Below are 18285 nucleotides of genomic sequence, written 5' to 3' on the forward strand. Positions count from 1 at the left end.
CCCCCTCCCCCTCCTCTCCCTCCCTCCCCCGTGCGTGTATATACGGACCGATGCCGGCGCGCATGTATAGACCTGCTCCAACCCGTTGCATTCAGGGGATCTCTCTCACGAATCCACTAATAATTCCCGGCGGTCGGCGGCCCGGGCGCATTCTGCGAGCATTACGTGTCTGCATTCCACGTGTGGGCCCTACGATCCCCCTTCCCTCGTTCTGGGGACGGCGGCGTGGGGCCCAGGGGATCGTTAAGGTAGCACCTTAACGGCCTTTTTACGAAAAGACGCCCGACAAGATGTTCCCCGCACCCCTGGATGTTCCTCATTATTATTCATCCCGCGGCGCCCCGCGCACTGCCCCTATACACACGAAGGCGTTTAACTTATTCCTCCCGACCGACGGATACTCCTTCTCGCCCTCTCTCATTCCGTCTTGGCTTCTCTATCGGCAGAGAAGCTCGACGAAAGTCACGTTATACCGCCCCGGATTAGCACGGGAATTCTTCTAAGGCGCAAAAGAGTGGCCAAAGAGGGATTAACGAAAAATCCAGGAGACACGTTGTAATCTTCTTGCCGAATCCACAAGGGATTGGTTGCCTTCGTGAATCAGAGCGGATAGAAAAGGAACTATACTTTCAAACAGAAAGTATAGCTCGAGATAAAATCTTTCGATAAATATTATTAAATATTGTATTGTACCATGGGATTAATTTTTTAAATAATGTGATCAAATAAAACTAGACTGTAAGAGAAAAAGATAGTGGGAGAAAACAAGGAGAAACAGGGAGACGAGTTTATACAGGATTTTATACAGGAATGAAACAAATGTTGCCAAATTTTGCATACTGGATATCTGCTGAAATTAGGACTTTGTGGAAATTCCTCGTCTAATTAATAAAACGATGAGTTTGCCCTAGTTACATCCGCGAGTCTTATAAATGTTCCTCGGAAACCATTTATTTTAAGGACAGGTTTATGTCAAAGTGGCAAATGTCACTCCTTTTTTTAAATAGATTTTCTCCACGAGAAGGTATATGGTAATAATAGATTTTGATGTAATCTTACACCATCTTATTAATTCATACGATTTTGTTCAAGCAATTGGATATTTTGTTTTCTTTCTTGAATAATTTGGAGACTTGAAAAAGGAACATTCTTTTTCAAAAACGACTCATTAAAATACATGCTACTTATTTTTAAGTATCGCACTATTCGAGTAAATCGTTTGAGAAGAAACATTCTTTCAAAATTCTCTGTGTTTACCTAGAATGATGAACACGGTTAAATGTCCTTAGAGAATTGACGTTCGTGGACCAAGTTCTCGCAAAGAAATGCCTTTTATTCACGGTAGCGCCAGGGATCCTTCTTACAATGTCGCTCGAGTGCTTCCATAATTGGGCGAATGCGAAAAAGGAGACATTGCCTCTTCGCATACCTTCCTTTCCTGCCCTCCCACCCTCACCCCACCCCCCCCTCTCTCTCTCTCTCTCTCTCAGCGTCTGTTCAAACAGAATTAATCTCTTGTCATTATTCATCGTTGTATCTTCTTTCTCACATCCAGTCTCGCAGGTTACAACGACATTCGAAACTTCGCTTCGCTTGAACGCAACTGAACTGGTTTTCTCGGGGAAAAAATTGAGCAAAAAATTAATAAGAATTAATTTAAAAAATTTAAAGAATGAATATACATCACGGGAGATAAGTAAAAAAGGTATGTCTTATGGATAAGTGGAATTTCATGATTTGCATGTTACACTCGTATCGGACATAGAGATTGAAATTAATCAATCAGGAGGAAGAAAAATCAATATCAAGTTTAGAGACCTTTATTTTGATTGGTCAAACTCAACCTCAAACTCAGGCTCTAGTTTGATATAAGCGCCCTATAATTTACTAACAGCTTTTCAGTAAATTTCGTGACGCGACACGTGTTTATGATACTTCGGTCGAAGATACAACGGCAGAATATCCCTTACACTGCTATTGTAAATCGCTCGAATTTCAATTTGGCTCATGCGTGGTCGTCCAGGTTTGACCTAGATTCGTGGATAGACGGATTACCGTGTAATCTGGGCAAACGTATTTACATGTTATCGAGTTCAATCGCTTAATCGGGTCTTGGAGTTGGGTCATGCCGAATGTGGGTATGCAGCTCGATGTTACATGTCATATCGGATAATTTTGTCCTGCGATGAAATCCGATATTGGGATAAATGTCAGTCTAGAGTAGAACGGCTTTCCGACATTAATTTTATACGTTTTAATTTTATTTAGATTGCTGTGCCCCTCCCCCCCACCCACCCTGCTGTTTCATTCTCCCTGTTCTTCCGTACATCTGCGATATGATACGATGCGATGATGAATTGACGTGTTACAATTTGTTTGGTAAAATGATACATAATAAATATTGGATCACTGAACAGGAACGTTTTAGTGAGAAAAGAATCAAATATTAACTAAAATAATATCAGCCATGTGTCATGATCAATTATATCACGGTAATAAGCAATGATAATATGTAAAAATTATATTGCCATCTTACTTTAAAAGTGACACAATTTTTAATAAAATGTGATTTTTTAGTTATTATGAACGAGTTAGATAGATATTATCCCATAAATCATAAGAAGAAATTAACTTTATATAAATTCGTCAAAACGTCATCTCAAAAGGAACAAAAAGAAAATAAGGAACAAATGAATATAAATTACAAAAAAAGAATTACAAAAAGATTTTAAATAATAAAATTTAATAACAAACAGTTAAAAGTGAAAAAATTCATAAATCACATCACAGGATACATTTCTTTGAAGATTGTGAAACGACAAAAACAGAAATGAGACATTGGATTTTGACAAAAATATATCTTTCTTGCCAATATTTGATTAATCAATAATTTTCTGTCAGGTTGAAGAATGTTCCCTTTTTCTTGGAAATTAATGTTTTAGTCGTGTCACTTGTGATTCTTGTGAAGTATAACGGAATATTGTTAATAATAAATAATAAAAAATGAATTATTCTTTTCCCCATAAAGATCCTTCTGCCGTAAAATAACGTTCTATGACGCGCGTCTTGACGAATTATTCGAAGAGCAGCTGAGAACTTTATTCTACAGAAAGATATATTATCGTTGAGTAAAATTCACGCTGATCCCCGTGATACGTTTCATGCCCATACGTGTTGGTAATCCGACGTTGAGGACAGGTTCTTGGCGATCTCTCCAGACGTTACGCCGCGGTGATTCGATATCGATGACACGCGTATCCATACGTATATATACGTGTAACTTGGGCGATAAACGTCCGTATTGGCGCAGAAATCACGGTGAGAGAGAGAGAGAGAGAGAGAGAGAGAGAGGGGGGGAGAAAGAGAGAATTCCTTGATTCCCACCTCTTCCGCGCGCCGATATTCCTTCTTTTTCTTTCTCTTCTCTCTTTTCTCCTGTCCCTGGCGATAGATATACAACGTAGCGAGCCACAGTTTCTCTGGCTTCGACCCAACCTCCTACGCGGTCGATATAATCATCCGGCGACGAGGAACAACGCGTGCACACCGCAGAACCGCGGAGGAGGACAAGGCGGGATGCGATGACGAAGAAGAGGAGGATGAAGAAGATGAAGGAAGTGGAAGAGAGAGGCATTGGCACGGTGCCGGGTGAGGAATCAATGACCCATTCCTCCATTGGTATTTTCGGTACCTACTTCAGATAATTGCGTGCTCCACCGGCCGCGAATACGCACGACGAACGTGTGTGACTTTCTCCCCTTTGATCCCCGCGGCTTCTTCGGAGAGCTCGTCTCGTCGGATTGCTCTCCATTACGAGTTTGGCGAAACTAGATCCAACTCTGCTGCAGAAGCTGCGCCCTTACAGCGAAACTGGTCGACGAGCTCTTCGCCGTCGATATGAGATCCCGCAGATCGCGTGAGTTCTCCCGAATCTCTGCGGTTCGATCTCTTGGATACTCGAGTCTCCTTGGAGCGAAATAATAATAATATAACTGTATCTCTCGCATCGCGCGAAAGATTTACGGGAGCCTCGAAAACTTGGAACGTCTCCGTTGCAGGCGTTTCGACATCGTAGGAAATACCTATTTCATTTCCGCGGACACATTTTCGGATGTTGCGCGACACAACGCAACGGCGCGAGTCCCGAACGCTATCTTTAGATATCTCGGTCGAGACGAACGCAATCGATTTTCCGCGAGCGTGTATAACGTCGGAAGGAAGAAATCCCCGATAACGATCTGACGGGTCTATACGCGCATGAATATGAATCGTGTTTTCCTAAGATTTATAGTTAAGGCAACCATTGTGTGATCGGGATACATTCTGAGAAATCGATCGGCTGATGTCACGATTTTATTACCGTGGGCGGTATTAGATGATATCGCTTTCGACCACCGTTCCTTGAAGTGATTACGCGTATAGTCATCGGGAGTCCAGGAAATCGTGGCGATTTATATGAAACGCTTCATTTTTCCGTCTCTGCGACAACTATTGATTCACTCATGACGCGCGTTCCCTTTCTGACGGTTAAAAGAAGACCTTTTGTGAGATACGATGAACGAGAAAGAGAAATTTCCTCCGCTGATCATATTTTGAGAAATATGAAATATCGGAAAGAAAAATTTCATAAAGTACAACGGATTCGTTTTAGACGTGCGTCATTCTTGTACTTTCCATATTGCACGAGGAAATTTTCTCGTAAATGTACAACGTAGTAATCTTACGTTGCAAAACAATTCAAAATGATTATAAAGCCGCGAGGAAACGCAATTCTACGACGAGGTTCTATTTATGAGAATCCTATATAATTTCACTCCTTTACACACTTTTCGCGAAAAGGGAATGTGAAAGGAACTCGCGCAAAGAAGAAAATAAGGGTCTTGAACAATCTCTCGCCAATATAAAATCCCATCGATAAAAGTCTTACTGAACTTATTAGCAATGAGAGATGAAACTATCGGAGGGTGAGCCGTCAAACTTGATAACTGCGCGGTAACAAGAATACATCTCTGAAAGATCAGTGGAATGAGAAGAGTAGGGGAGTAGAGTCTTCCTAAAAGGGAATTCGAGCGAACCCATCGTACCTGGAGGAACCTTGTGCACATCTCTCTCTCTCTCTCTCTCTCTCTCTCTGCCTCTTAATCTCCTCTCTTCCTTTTCCCCATCTTTCTCTTTCTCTCGCTTCTCTTTCAAGCACGGTCCCTTCTGTGCGTTTCTTCGTTTACTCGTTGCGTTCGTCTCTTCCTCTTTTGATCCGCCGTTCTCTTTTCCTCTCGGTGGCGTTGGACCTCGTCGGCTCGGATGAATCGAGTGGGAGCGAGACGGAATATGGAATAGTCGAAGGAGGAAGACCACCGATCGCGAGAGGGCGAGAGGAATGCAGAGCGAGAAGATCTCGCTGTTGCCATGTGACCGCCGCCGCGCTGGCCGAGCGAGCGAGCGAGCTGGCAACGCACATCGACGACAATTTTTCCGCGGACCAATGTCCCAGGCCGAGAACTACCACTTCTTCTTCCGCTGCTCCTTTTTCTTACCAATTCGCTTATCCCCGGCGTTACGCCGTCTCGTGTAGCTTATTACGCACTGCGCGTATAATTTGTTCGTACGCGCGTATTTGTCGCGATCAACGTTCTGTTCAGTCTGTCCTGCTTTCGCAAAATTCTTACGCATCTAGGCAGCGTTCCCTTTGAAATAGGTTTCATTTTTATTAGATCTGTTTTGTTCCTTTATTTCTGCACTAGACTGCACTCTAGAATTCTCTTTTTCATTTTTGTCAAATATCAAACATATATTGTACCTGTCTCACTGTAAATTTCAAAAGTGTACACTTTTGTTCAGTCACGCAAAAAATAGACCAGGTTCACAAAATGTTGGCAATGCATCGACGACGACGATAACCCGCGTACTCTTTGGCACCTCTGCAGGACTATTGCTTCACTGAATTGCACTAGACCTTTTTTCTCGCTTTTGCCAAATTTCGAACATGTACCTGTTTCACTTTAAATACAAAAAGTGGTACATCAGTTTAATTAGAAAAACAGACCTACAGGGAATAGACAGAATAATGTGATCACCTGAGAAATATACTGGCTATTTGTTTTATATATAAAAAGTTGACCTGCCGTTATCTTTAATGTAGATTCTATTCTCGTCGGAATAGAGTTACACTTACGTGCTAGAATAGTGTAGCAACTGCTACAATGAAATATTATACCATTCTTCTAGTAGAACATGTTCTAATTATTTAAAAGATGTTGAAAGGAACATCTGTTTCTCACTCAGCTCTTCAAAATTACAAATGATATTTAAATTAGGCGATTTTGCGTTGGTCAGGAAAGATGTTGCTATTGTGAAGAACAGAGATAATTTTGGAAAATAGAAGAAAGTTTTCTTCTTTAATACTATTTATATAAGCGATTGAAAGATGTTCTACTAAAAGAGTAATTTAATATTCCATTGGTAATTCGAGAATTGAGTAATTATTCACAACAAGAATAGAATGTACATTAAAAGTAAATGATAGATCAATCTTATTAATAAAACAAACGGTAAAATGGTGTTAATATTTCCAAATGCTCGTATTTTATTTATACGGAAAGGATTTGTTAAAGTATCTAAAAATTATCTATACAGTACAGAGATCTGAAAATAATTCTGTTGAACCTTCAAAATAATTATGTAGGAAACTCAAGCACGAATGAATAATACTGTAAAAAACGTTTTGATATTCTACCCACCAGTGTCCCACATCATTACTTTGATGATTCCAACAAAAGCATTTTCATATTTGTATCAAGCTCATTTTCGGATACTTCATTAAAATCATATTTTCTGTCTATATTCAGTGAAAAAGAAAATTACCGAAACATATCATATTTGTTTCATTACGAAATTGAAAGTTGGAATTATCGAGATATATACGTGTGTGGAAAAATTAATATCACGACTTTGCGATATCGATATCCTTGATGAAGAGCATATGGAGAGTAGACGAGCTTAAAAGCCGAGCTTTTAGAGGGGAAAAAGAGAATGATGAAGGAGAAAGAGGAAGAAGAGAGGAGAGAAAGAGAGAGAAAGCTGGCGGCGAGACGAAATTCGTTAAAAGGAAACGGAAGAGGAGGAGGATAGCTCGTGAGCGAAAGAGACGGACGTGCGGAGGTGGCGAGGGGACGCGTGCAGGGGCGCTCACCACCTCACGGCGCGCCCATTGCATTCCACGCATCCCTCCGCCGTTTGCGGGCCGCTTTGAGTCAGGCCGACCGAGTGCCCGAGGATCGAATACTATCGATCGTAGTCATTTTGCGGGAGACCCGGCGCGCGGTTCCGCTTCGCTCCACTCCGATCCGCTCGGCTTGGACCCGCTCGTGCGTTCTATTCGAAGAGGATCCGCCTCGCGGGAGGCTCGAACGGCTCTCACTGCTCGATCGCGCCTAGAAACGTCCCTCTCTAAATTACGAGCCGCATAATTAGGCCTGCGAATACAATTAGTCGAGTTACTGTCTGTGGTCTCTTTCACCTTGTTATTATCTTATCGTCGCAAGGGGATAAGTGCGCCGCAAGGTGCATATTTGAATATACGTCTTATTGCGAAACTCGGAGTGTTCTTGTCAGTTATATTTATAAAATAAACTGACTGAAGAAACTCAGCAATGTGTATAACGTTTATATTATTGTTATACGAGAACTAATTTATGCGCACGACGATCTTCTATAACATTGGCTTTTATCGATTAACTAAATTGTATTTGCAGGCTCTCAAATATTTTATATCTCATAGCACAAAAGCTTGCTGCAATATTACTTACACCATGTCATGCAATATTGCTGGAATTTCTAATGCTGCTACAACGTTTGCAATGCTACTTTAATATTGCAATGTTGCTAGAATATTGCTGGAACGTCTCAAAATTGCAGCAATGTTGTTAGAACGGTCTGTGTTGTACGGAGTTCTTTTGATTTGCAGCCTTTCGAGTCTAAACCTATTCACATAACTTTACGTTTATATTAGCTCTGAGGCTTTATTTAGAGCTAATCGCACTTTCTTGGAAACCGCTGAGCGCGAGTATGCTCCGATCGAAGAGTTCTCTCGGTTACCACTCGATCCCTTCGCCACCTACCCCCGCGTGCTTCAGGTTCGCGAGCCCGAATAACCCGCCGTTATCTTCGATCTGCGCCGCAGACGATGGCGGTTACGACTCTTCTCCTTCTTCAATCGCGAGAGCGAGCGCGAACGACCCAACCGAACGGTGAACGCGCATTTCTGACGTCATCGCGCCACAACTAAATTGGTTGAACTTTGAGCCGCCAAACGATCATCCGATCGTCGTCGTCGCCATCATCGTCGTTTGTCCCGTCCAACCGCTCGTGGAATCTGTCGCGTGTCCGCGCCCGAGGAATTTTTTCCCGGATAAATTATATCGACTGCGACACGGAGGAGCGGACTCGACAAGTTACGTCGCAGAATAAAATTATCTCGATCTCTCTTCCGTCACGTGTATATCGCATTTAGTAGATTTCCTTCCTTCGTCTGTTCATTATTTATTATGTCGCACAACGCCGACAGCGGTGAATAAAACAAACAAGAGGAACGTGAACATCTGATAACTTCCGTAATGTAAAGACGTGGAATTCGACGTGACTATATCCGTGGTGTCTAGAGATCTTCTAATAAGAGTCTGAACACGAAACAGCCACTTTTGATTTGTCCGCTATGTTTTAATAATTTCTGAAAGAGAGAGAAAAAGAGATAAGAAATAATTGTGATTTTGCTAAAACTAGGGACTCTGCATATAAAACGCGTGTCCAGACTCTTATTAGAGGGTCTCTAGTTGTGTCATTTGTAGAGACCCTCTAATGAGAGTCTGGATACGAGTCGCGTTTTTGTATACAAGGTCTCTAGTTTTAACAAAATTATGCATGAGAAGACATATACATTTATTTAATATTTCTTTCTTTTCTGTTCTATTTTTTTCTCATTTCTTTCCATCTTTCAACAGCAGTTGTTAAAACATGACGGACCAATAATCGGAAGTGGCTGTTTTGGAAAGGAGGGTTTTGCTACAGTATCTAAAAATTTAGCTAAATACAGATCTAAAAATAATTTTATTGATCTATCAAAATAATTATGCTCGAATTGATTGCTAGAATGCCACAACATTTTACAATATTATTTATTATGTTTAAGCTTCCTACGCAATTATTTTAAAGACCCAATAAAATTATCAGATCTGTTAGAAATATTTTTGTGAATTTACAATACTCTTATAATAAAAAAATATGCAGTAAATTTACAACTCATGTAACGTTTCGTTGTGATTTCCCAACATTTACGAATTTACAATAAAATTTGCTTGTGAATTTACAAAACTGGCGCGCTGCGCATGCGCAATAGAGATTTGCGTATACTTTATAAAGTATTGTAATTTCACAATGTATAACTGTTTAAATTTACAGCACATTTTTGTTGGTTAGAAACTTCCAATACCTTTGGATGTTTGCAATAGAAATTTTTAACAGTATATTTATAAACTAAATTTTTAAATACTCCATCAGAATCATTCTTTTCGAATGGCCAGACTCTTTATTTATTAGAGGCTGTCTAGTTATTCGGATGTTTACCGCGCCGCGACATTGAGCGTATTCCCATAGGAGATGTCTGATGCGTCACTCGATGGACGCCTCTTGTCGTCGGAGAACGGAATAGGTATATATAGCACTTTGTATTCTTCGCACACGGTCCCCATCGTTCCGCCGGGACGACGTATACAGCGCGGTGGTGAGCGCGGGCAGCGCCGGGTCGAGGATCCTTGGAATCGGTATTGTCTCCCGTAGTAGGTGGAGCAGGATGCGTTATTATTCATCAGCGGTTGAACGCGATGCCCGCGTTCTCTCTCCTAACCGACGAGTATTATTATCCAGTGCCGGTGTCACGCGTTGTCGTCGATCTTGGAAATCTCAATTTTCCCGAACCTACGGTCGAAGTCGAGGAACCCTCGAGCCTGACACGAGCGACTAACTCGAGGTTTCTCGAAGGGGACAGAAAATTATATTAGCGAGATAATTTTTTTCATGTTGGATGTTTCACGTTTGATTATATACTTTACTGAACAATAAAAAGGATTAAGTGAATGGTAATTCGAGAGATATCGATAAATGTAAATAAGGTATCAGTTACATACAAAAGATTAGAAATATAATTAAACCAAAATCATTCGCATACATATTATACTTTATTGAAAAAATTCTGATAATAGCTATACTAAATATATTATATTGATTAACTGTGTATTTTATTTAACGTGTATTGACGAAATACTTATTTAGTAAATGTTATCAAATACAATAATAGCAACTAATTGTTTGGTATGCACTGTAAGAACGATTTTGCTGAAATATTAAAAAATTTACCTACAGATCTGAAAATAAATTTGTTGGATCATTAAAATAATTATGTAAAACGCTTAAACATAACGCTGCAAAAAGTTTTAATATTCTAGTAATCAATATTTTGATGGTCCAAATAAAATTATTTTTCTGTGTATCTTTAAATTTTAAAATACTTCACCTTTCATTCTTTCCATGTAATAATTTAAATTAAATAAAATAACATTTGGAAAGATAAAATTAGCTAGTTGGTTTTGGTTGAAATTATTTCATCAAACTCTCTCTCTCTCTCTTCTCTCTTTAATAACTATCATCTAGGCTTCATTATTATTACTAGACCTTTTTCTGTATTCTTCTTGGAACAAAGAGAACGAGATTTTCACGAGGATTGAATATAGATATGTGCAAATAAATTAAAACATATCTCATGCTTTTTAAAACTTGATTCTTTTTCAGACTTTATTACGCAACAATATTTAATGTTTGACATTAAGACATTAATTGCTGAATAATTCAACATAATAGAAGATAATTCAATTCCATTTTTTGGATGGAAAAATAAAATTTTATTGCAAGTTTTCACGAAAAATAAATACAATTGAGTAGCAATATTAAATATTAATATTATAATAATAAACTGTTATAAAAATAATGTTGGCGATAATGTTGAACAATGGCAGTTAATGTGTAAAAAAAAATATATGCGCTTTGTTAACAACGACTATCACTTCGAATGCTTTGCTGTTCGAGCGGTAATCTGTTTCCCAGCTGAATAGTTCTTGCATTCCATTTGAATCGCACACACGCTGTATATCAATTACCCGGTTGCTATCTTTGCGAAAGGAGGCCTGGTCTCTCTTATCCGATGAACGAGATCTCCGCTTCATCGTGCTCGGTTTCACGGGCATGTTTGAGCCTCCGTTCTGCTCATCCGCTCGTTCCCCGTTGGCCCCGTTATCGATATAGTTTATCACTGACATGAATATGCACGATATCGATACCACAATTACCACCCTCGTTGCCGAATATGCGGCAAAAGATCAATGGCCCCATATCCTTGTTAGCGGATATTTCCTTTCGATCGAGATACTCTCTTTTGTATCTTATCACGACGTATTAAATTAATATCTCGCTTAAAATTAAATTAAAATTCAATTTTATAAGATAATTTGAAGTTATCGGGAAACGTGTAGTATATATAATATGTCATGAGATATTCTATATCTATCGGATTTTTATCGTTCATATTTATAGATAGATATAAAATATTAATATTTTGCATTCCTGTGCATTAATATTAATAATATATTATAGATACTTAATATATTCTGAAGATGAATGTTAATATATTTTTACTGTTTTTACTTAATATGAGTACAAATGGTAGCTAATATATTACATTAATATTAGATAAAATAATACATGAAAAAACAGAACAATGTTATTATATATTACTAAGCTTAATATTAATATAACGTGTAATGAACTATTCAATTTTTAAAATTTATTTAATCGCCACAACTAGATAATTGTTCCTTTTTTTACACGGAAAGAAGTTTTGCTAAAGTATCTAAAAATTCAGTTAAATATACATTTAAAAATAAATGTTGGGTTATCAAAATAATTATGCAGCGTATTTAAACTGATTTCTAGGATATTAAAATTTTTTGCAGTAGTACTTATCGTGTTTGAATTTTCTATATAATCATTTTGACGAAAAAATTAATTCTACATCTACGTATCTACGCAAATTTTTAGATACTTTATCTAAATCGTTCCTTCGTGTACATATAATTTGTTGATACCGCTATTTTCCAGTGTTAAACTTAGAAATCTAAATTTCTAGCTTCCGGCGTCAGAGGAAGCATACAAGTAGCGATCAATGATCGCTCTTCACGCAGCTCTCTTTCTGAGATCGTCGCGATATATTCGGTACGTGCGAGCCGGCCGAGCGTGATTGGGCGCGGGCGCGTTAAGCGATAACATCCTAATCTTCTAATCCGCTTCGTTTGTCCCACGAGTGAGAAGCGGAACTCATTGTCGCCACTTGCTGTAGAACGGGTCAAGGGTACAGCCGGCCCTCCCTGGTCGGCGAAGCTCGCGTGTATGCGAATAAGGGACACGCGTGCGAAACTTCTCTCGATAAGATTCCGCGCGCGTTTCGCAGCGGGGATCTATTCTCGCTGATTGTGTCATCCCATTCGTCCAGATTGACTCTCTCTTTTCTCTTTCTACCGCTTCTTTTTTTCTTACAATGCGCGCCTATATGGGACCATTTGTATCTACTCCTTTTGGATAAATCCTTCTGTTTCTCGCGATTACGTCATATCTCGAGCGATGCAATTACGCCGGTGAAGATTACATCATGGACGTAATAGGAGGGTTCTTTTGGAGTTAACAGACTTTCAGAGATTTCTACGGGAACTCGAGTAGTGCTTCCGTAAAATTGTCGCATTAGTTTTTAACGCGTACATCTTTTTTCTAATAATGTCTTGTAGTAACCTTCTCTTATAAAAATTATATAAAATTATATTAAATGATATTATTTTATTCAATTTTCTTAACTTTTAGAGAACGGGAGTTTATTTTAAAATTTTATAAGCTTTCTCCTTAAGATTTATAATTCATTATTTCCAGAATTGGAAAGCAACGTGTTACTTGTATCTTTTTTGCAGTAATGACTATATAGGTATCGATGTTACTATAAATTTCCTGATTTGTAACGTTAATAGTTAGGAATATAATAGTTATTTTTATTACGTTACACTTTGTATATAATATATAATAAATATATATATAGCATATGGAAACGTGTGTAATAATAATAATAATAATTGAGTTTCATGATTATGTTGCGTTTAACCATAACCGCATTGTAATTACTACAGATCTCATATTAAACTGGTTCAGTGATCAAAACAGTTGGATGCTACGAAACGAATCATCAAAATTTGATGAAAAAATAACAAAAATTATTAAGACTTGTGACTTTTTAAAATCAGTAGCGAGTAACAGTAACGTAATCGCGAGTAACTTTTATGAATTTCTTTCCAACCCTGATTATTTCGTTGTATTCTTTACTTCAAAATGTGATATTGTTTCAGCGCCTCTATAGCAGTTTTCCCGTCGTGTAAAGGTTAATATATTTATTTTTATTTTTATATTTATATATTTTTATATTATATTTTTTACTCTGTATTCTATCTCTTTAATACACATTTTTGATATCATTTATTATAATATAATTGGCCTTTAAGTCATTCAACATACTTTACTAGAAAAGATATATATGTAACATCCTTATCTGTTCCTCTTCTTCCGACGGGAAGCAATGAAAGAGAAGGCATTAAACTATCAAGTTAAACGATTTAAATCAGTTATATTGCAGATACGGTTTAAATGCCAGTCTTATCTGCATAACTGTGCTTTAGAATTGCCGGTTATCTCCTGTTTTTTTTAGAATTAATAGGAACTAAAGATTTCCCAGTGAGAAATCTTGATTTCTTATAAAAAGCCACTATTTAGCTTAATCACATCAATCAATATAATTGATATAATATATACTATCAGTTACATAATACTGTTATAGTTCTTTTATGAAGTGTAATATTCAAGATCGCATATTTGCAAAATCACAGTGGGACAATATTATCGTCCCACTCGTTTGGAAGTCTTCTCACGGTAGATGCACGGCATTCCAAACTCGCCTCGTGTTTCGTCCACTTCGCTCGAGTATAGCAAGGATTCGAGAGAAGGAAGGATGGAGGAGTCGCGTCTCTCGGAAAGAGAGGGAAGAAGGACGGAGAAGGAGAGAAAGAAAAAAATGAGAAATCGAGAAGACGAGAGACGAGAGAGCGAGCGACGTTTGAACGCCCACGCGTGCCGTCTTAATTACGCTCGGCCAGCCGGTTTTACGATTATGCCGCCTCGAAGAGCCCGAAGAGCAACCACCGCATTGCCGAGGCCCGGGCTCCTTTTATGGGCTGCGTTAAAAAGTAATTAGGACAGAAAGGCGGCGCGGGAGTCTCGCGGGAGAGATGTCAACGATCATTTTAATGATTATTGTATAAACGGCGGCGCGGCTGATAAGATGATAAACGCTCTTGATTCGTGCGTTTTGATCTCACTGACGATAAGACGGGTTCATTGCCTATCGCACGACCTGGTAAAAATCACAAAAGCAATCTCCCTGGATAACTATTGTCGCGATGAGAATGTAATGTCTCACGTGGAGTACTTAGCGAAGTTCTTATTTGAAGCGTTACTTATTGTGGTCTCAAAAAACACTTATAGAACTTCAGTATGAACAAAGGAACCTTCCTGAAGCCAAGTCCTGAAGTATTAAATTTTGATCTAAATGAAATTTTGTATACAGGATGAATTTCCATTCTTTATAAATAATGCAATTTAATTTTTTTTTTCTATCGTTAAATATCAAAAACTATTTAAGATATTAAAAAAGGAGGATTTTTATACAAAAATGTTATAATAAAATTACCTTTATTTATTCAATAATATTTGTTTTAATAATTCAAAGTTTATGAATTTTGAAAATAATTAGTTTTAAAAAGTATTATTAATGTGTGTGTGTGTGTATGGATATATAAAGATAATTTTATTGTATAAATATATGTTTACAAAATCTTATTGAAATCAGAATTTCACACTTTGCACATTTCTTATTCAAAAGCATCACATTGCGGTTTTGCAAGAACTTAAAGAATTTCAGTATATTAGGTCAAGTAGTGGATAAATGTTATATTGATGGATAAGATTAATAATAACGTTAACAGAAGATTTCGAAAATGCGTGAATCTATTAAAAGGAATTTACGAGTTTGTTATGTTGATTGACGAGATTAATAATTATGGATAATCGAAAGCGATAAAAATGAAATAAAATTATATGTTTGATACATGAGATTAGTGACGACATAACTAGAAACGAGGCGATAAAAAGTGTTTTTATGTCAGAAAAGAATTTTAAAAATTATCGAAATCCATTGGCTGTCCGCATATAAAATACATTTATGAAGATAATTAAAATTGATAATGACCAACGTATTTCTTATCACGAGTTGGCTTTCAAAGAAGACATTTTCATCATTGCCTGTAAAGGATACCGACGAATTTCGTATAACATAAAATTCCGAAAAATAAAAAATCTTATTTCAAACGGATTGACAAAAAAAAAAAGAAGTAATGGAAAAAAAATGGAGCGGAGAGGTGTGTTTTTACACAAAATCGTTTTCTATAAAATCGCAATCGGAATGGACATCTGAAACAAAGGCGGAACCGTTTTCGATTTGAGAGATAATATTTTTCTTCTTTTTATGGTAGTAGAAAACTTTCGCTCCGAGCGAAAACGCTTTTATCTTTGTGATCGAACTGTACGATGACGCGTAGAAATGTTATAAAACTTTTGGATACGCGATGCGGATCGTCTTGTGTTATAAACTCTTCTTGACGAAATGAAATCGATAAAAATTACTTCTCCTTCGCCGTGGAGTAAGATTCGATAATTTCGCCATTGCGTGATTACGTTTGTGGACCTTTACGTGATCCGTAAATAGCAATTTACAACTTAAGCCAGCTGAAATATCGCGAGTTCCTGTACGTGATCGTTGTGAATGCACCTTAGATTACCTTGGGACACGTAATACACGTACACGTGGCTGGCGTGCAGAAGAAGACGAGAAAAGTTGCGCTTTTGGCAACGCCACGTTTTGGGGCTCTGGACATCTCCGACAGACATTACGCTATAAAAAGACCCGTGTTATACTATTTTCCGAGAAGTCTTGCAAAATCTCCGAGAACACCGTAAAAATATCATCGTCAGTTGTCATAATGTTTCACGTGTTTCGCTGTGCTTCGGAAAACTGCGACCTCCGGAAAGAGCCCGGCCACCAGCGGTTTTGGGACGGAGAAGAATACTCTCTGACGACAAGATACTGCGTGCGTATGCGTGTATACGCGCGTGTATGCCTTCATTAACGCGTGAACGCGCCGAAACGTGGCGTGACGCGACCGAGTGTAAAAACTGTCAGGGCGCGTCGCCTATTAAATCGTCGAGAAATTGACGCGTCGTTCGGAACGGGAACAAGTCGTTTCGCAGGCGACACTTGCCAATGGACGCGCCGTAGCTGGCAAAAGCTCTTACGGTGCTGATCTTTATGCGTGTGTCGCGTTTACCGTACCATTATTGCAGCCAGGTGCAGCGGCATTGATATACAGGGTGTCACATTTTCGCGAGCATCGTCTCTCGTCGTGCGACTTCTTTGATTTGTTCGAGTCTATTTTCTCCTGATTAAAAAAGAAAAGAAGACCGTCATCTATCAAACATTACGTTCGTTTCCTTTTTATATAAAATCATGTGTTTCCGATACCTAATTGGAAATATCATGTCTCCTGTCCGTCACTTATAATTCAGAAACACTACCGTGGTGTCTGATTTATCCGCAAACACGGAAAAAACCGATTCTGCTGAAATATTCAAAAATTTAATTAAATGCAGAGATTTAAAAATAATTTTGTTAAACTTTCAAAAGAGTAGGTATAGGAAATTCAAGCATGAAGTAGAGCTGCAAAAAGTTTTGACATCTTATTAAGTATACAACTTGAATACCGTACTAATTATTTTAGTAGTTTAACCAAATTATTTTCAGATCTGTATCTAATTAAATTTTTACGTGTTTGAGCAAAGTTGTTCTCTTTTTCTATGTAGTTAGTTTCTTATCTCGAGAATTTATTTATTTCGTTATATATTGATGACCGACACGATCGATGCCTTTGGCTTCTTTCAGGTGAGAAGTGTGTGTGGTCGTTCGGAATTGCAATCGCCCGACGAGAAAAGCCCAGTGTCCTCGGATGCAGCTGCGAAATCGTCCACGTCGTCCACTGGCGAGGTGCACACAGCTGCGTCGTCGTTACCGCCTCACGCACAAGACAGCGTGCTGAACAAGTTGCACAAGCAGCTGGTTAACTTCCTGGCGAGCGTCCTCAGGTCCCGCATCTTCTACGGCACATTAGCGGACGCGATCTGCGAGGAATATCCCGACAAACATTGCTGGAATGGCGAACGTGTCGGAGAGTGAGTACACTGTTTCCAACAATTCGTTTTTTTGCCATAATTTTTTTGCAAAATCAAGGTTGTCGGTATTTTCTCTCGATGCAAAAACGATCGCAAAGTGCGAGATTTATTGACACGGGGTCTTGTTAAATCATCGGCAGCATTCCGTTTCTTTGACGTCACGTGTACATAATACATTAGGTAAATATAAGTTCACTCCAAACGCGTTATCGTATCGGACGGGGCTGTTGCCGCAACAAAAGAAAAATGGTGCAACACTCATTCGGCCGCTCCTCTCCGGTCGAATGAATGCCGGCCGGGAATAAATGGACGCGCGAAGGGTTAACAAACGCACGCGATTCGCTAATCGAATCCTGCCGTCGCTCAAAATCCAAGCCGCCGCGGAATGCGCTTTCGTGGGAACGATCGTGGCGCGAAAGAAGCGGGCATGGTGAGGAGAGCGCAGGAGAATGGAACGCGAAGGTAGTTCTCTCGCACCCTTATTAATCAACCAGGCCGGGTGGCCTCGCCTTAAGATGCCCTCACACCGGCGCGGCGCGACCAGCTTCTCCTTCCCACCCTACATGGTTCTTACACGCGACACCTCATTTGGACCAGAGTGATTCCCACTTAGGCTCGAGATATTGGATGCTTTCCAGCAACGAAACACAGTCATACATTCTTGTGACACGATAATACACTGAAAGAGCAATATTTACTGAAGAATTTAAAAATCAAGCTAGATACAGATCTGAAAAATAATTTTGCTGGATCCTCAAAACAGATAAGATGACAAAATTGCTTACTAGCTAGAATGTCAAAATATTTTGCAGC

At 38.8% G+C, this 18285-nt stretch overlaps 1 protein-coding gene across 1 annotated transcript in view; it reads left to right on the plus strand.

Annotated features, from left to right (window-relative positions):
• dally (division abnormally delayed protein) overlaps positions 1-18285 on the plus strand; it is a 53497-nt gene that overhangs the window by 16390 nt on the left and 18822 nt on the right. The window contains exon 5 of the mRNA XM_018545812.1: positions 17186-17472. Coding sequence (XP_018401314.1) covers positions 17186-17472 — 287 coding nt within the window. The remainder of the gene's footprint in view (positions 1-17185; positions 17473-18285) is intronic.

The sequence above is a fragment of the Cyphomyrmex costatus genome, unplaced genomic scaffold (genome assembly GCF_001594065.2).
Source record: "Cyphomyrmex costatus isolate MS0001 unplaced genomic scaffold, Ccosl1.0 scaffold502, whole genome shotgun sequence".
Lineage (NCBI taxonomy): Eukaryota > Metazoa > Arthropoda > Insecta > Hymenoptera > Formicidae > Cyphomyrmex > Cyphomyrmex costatus.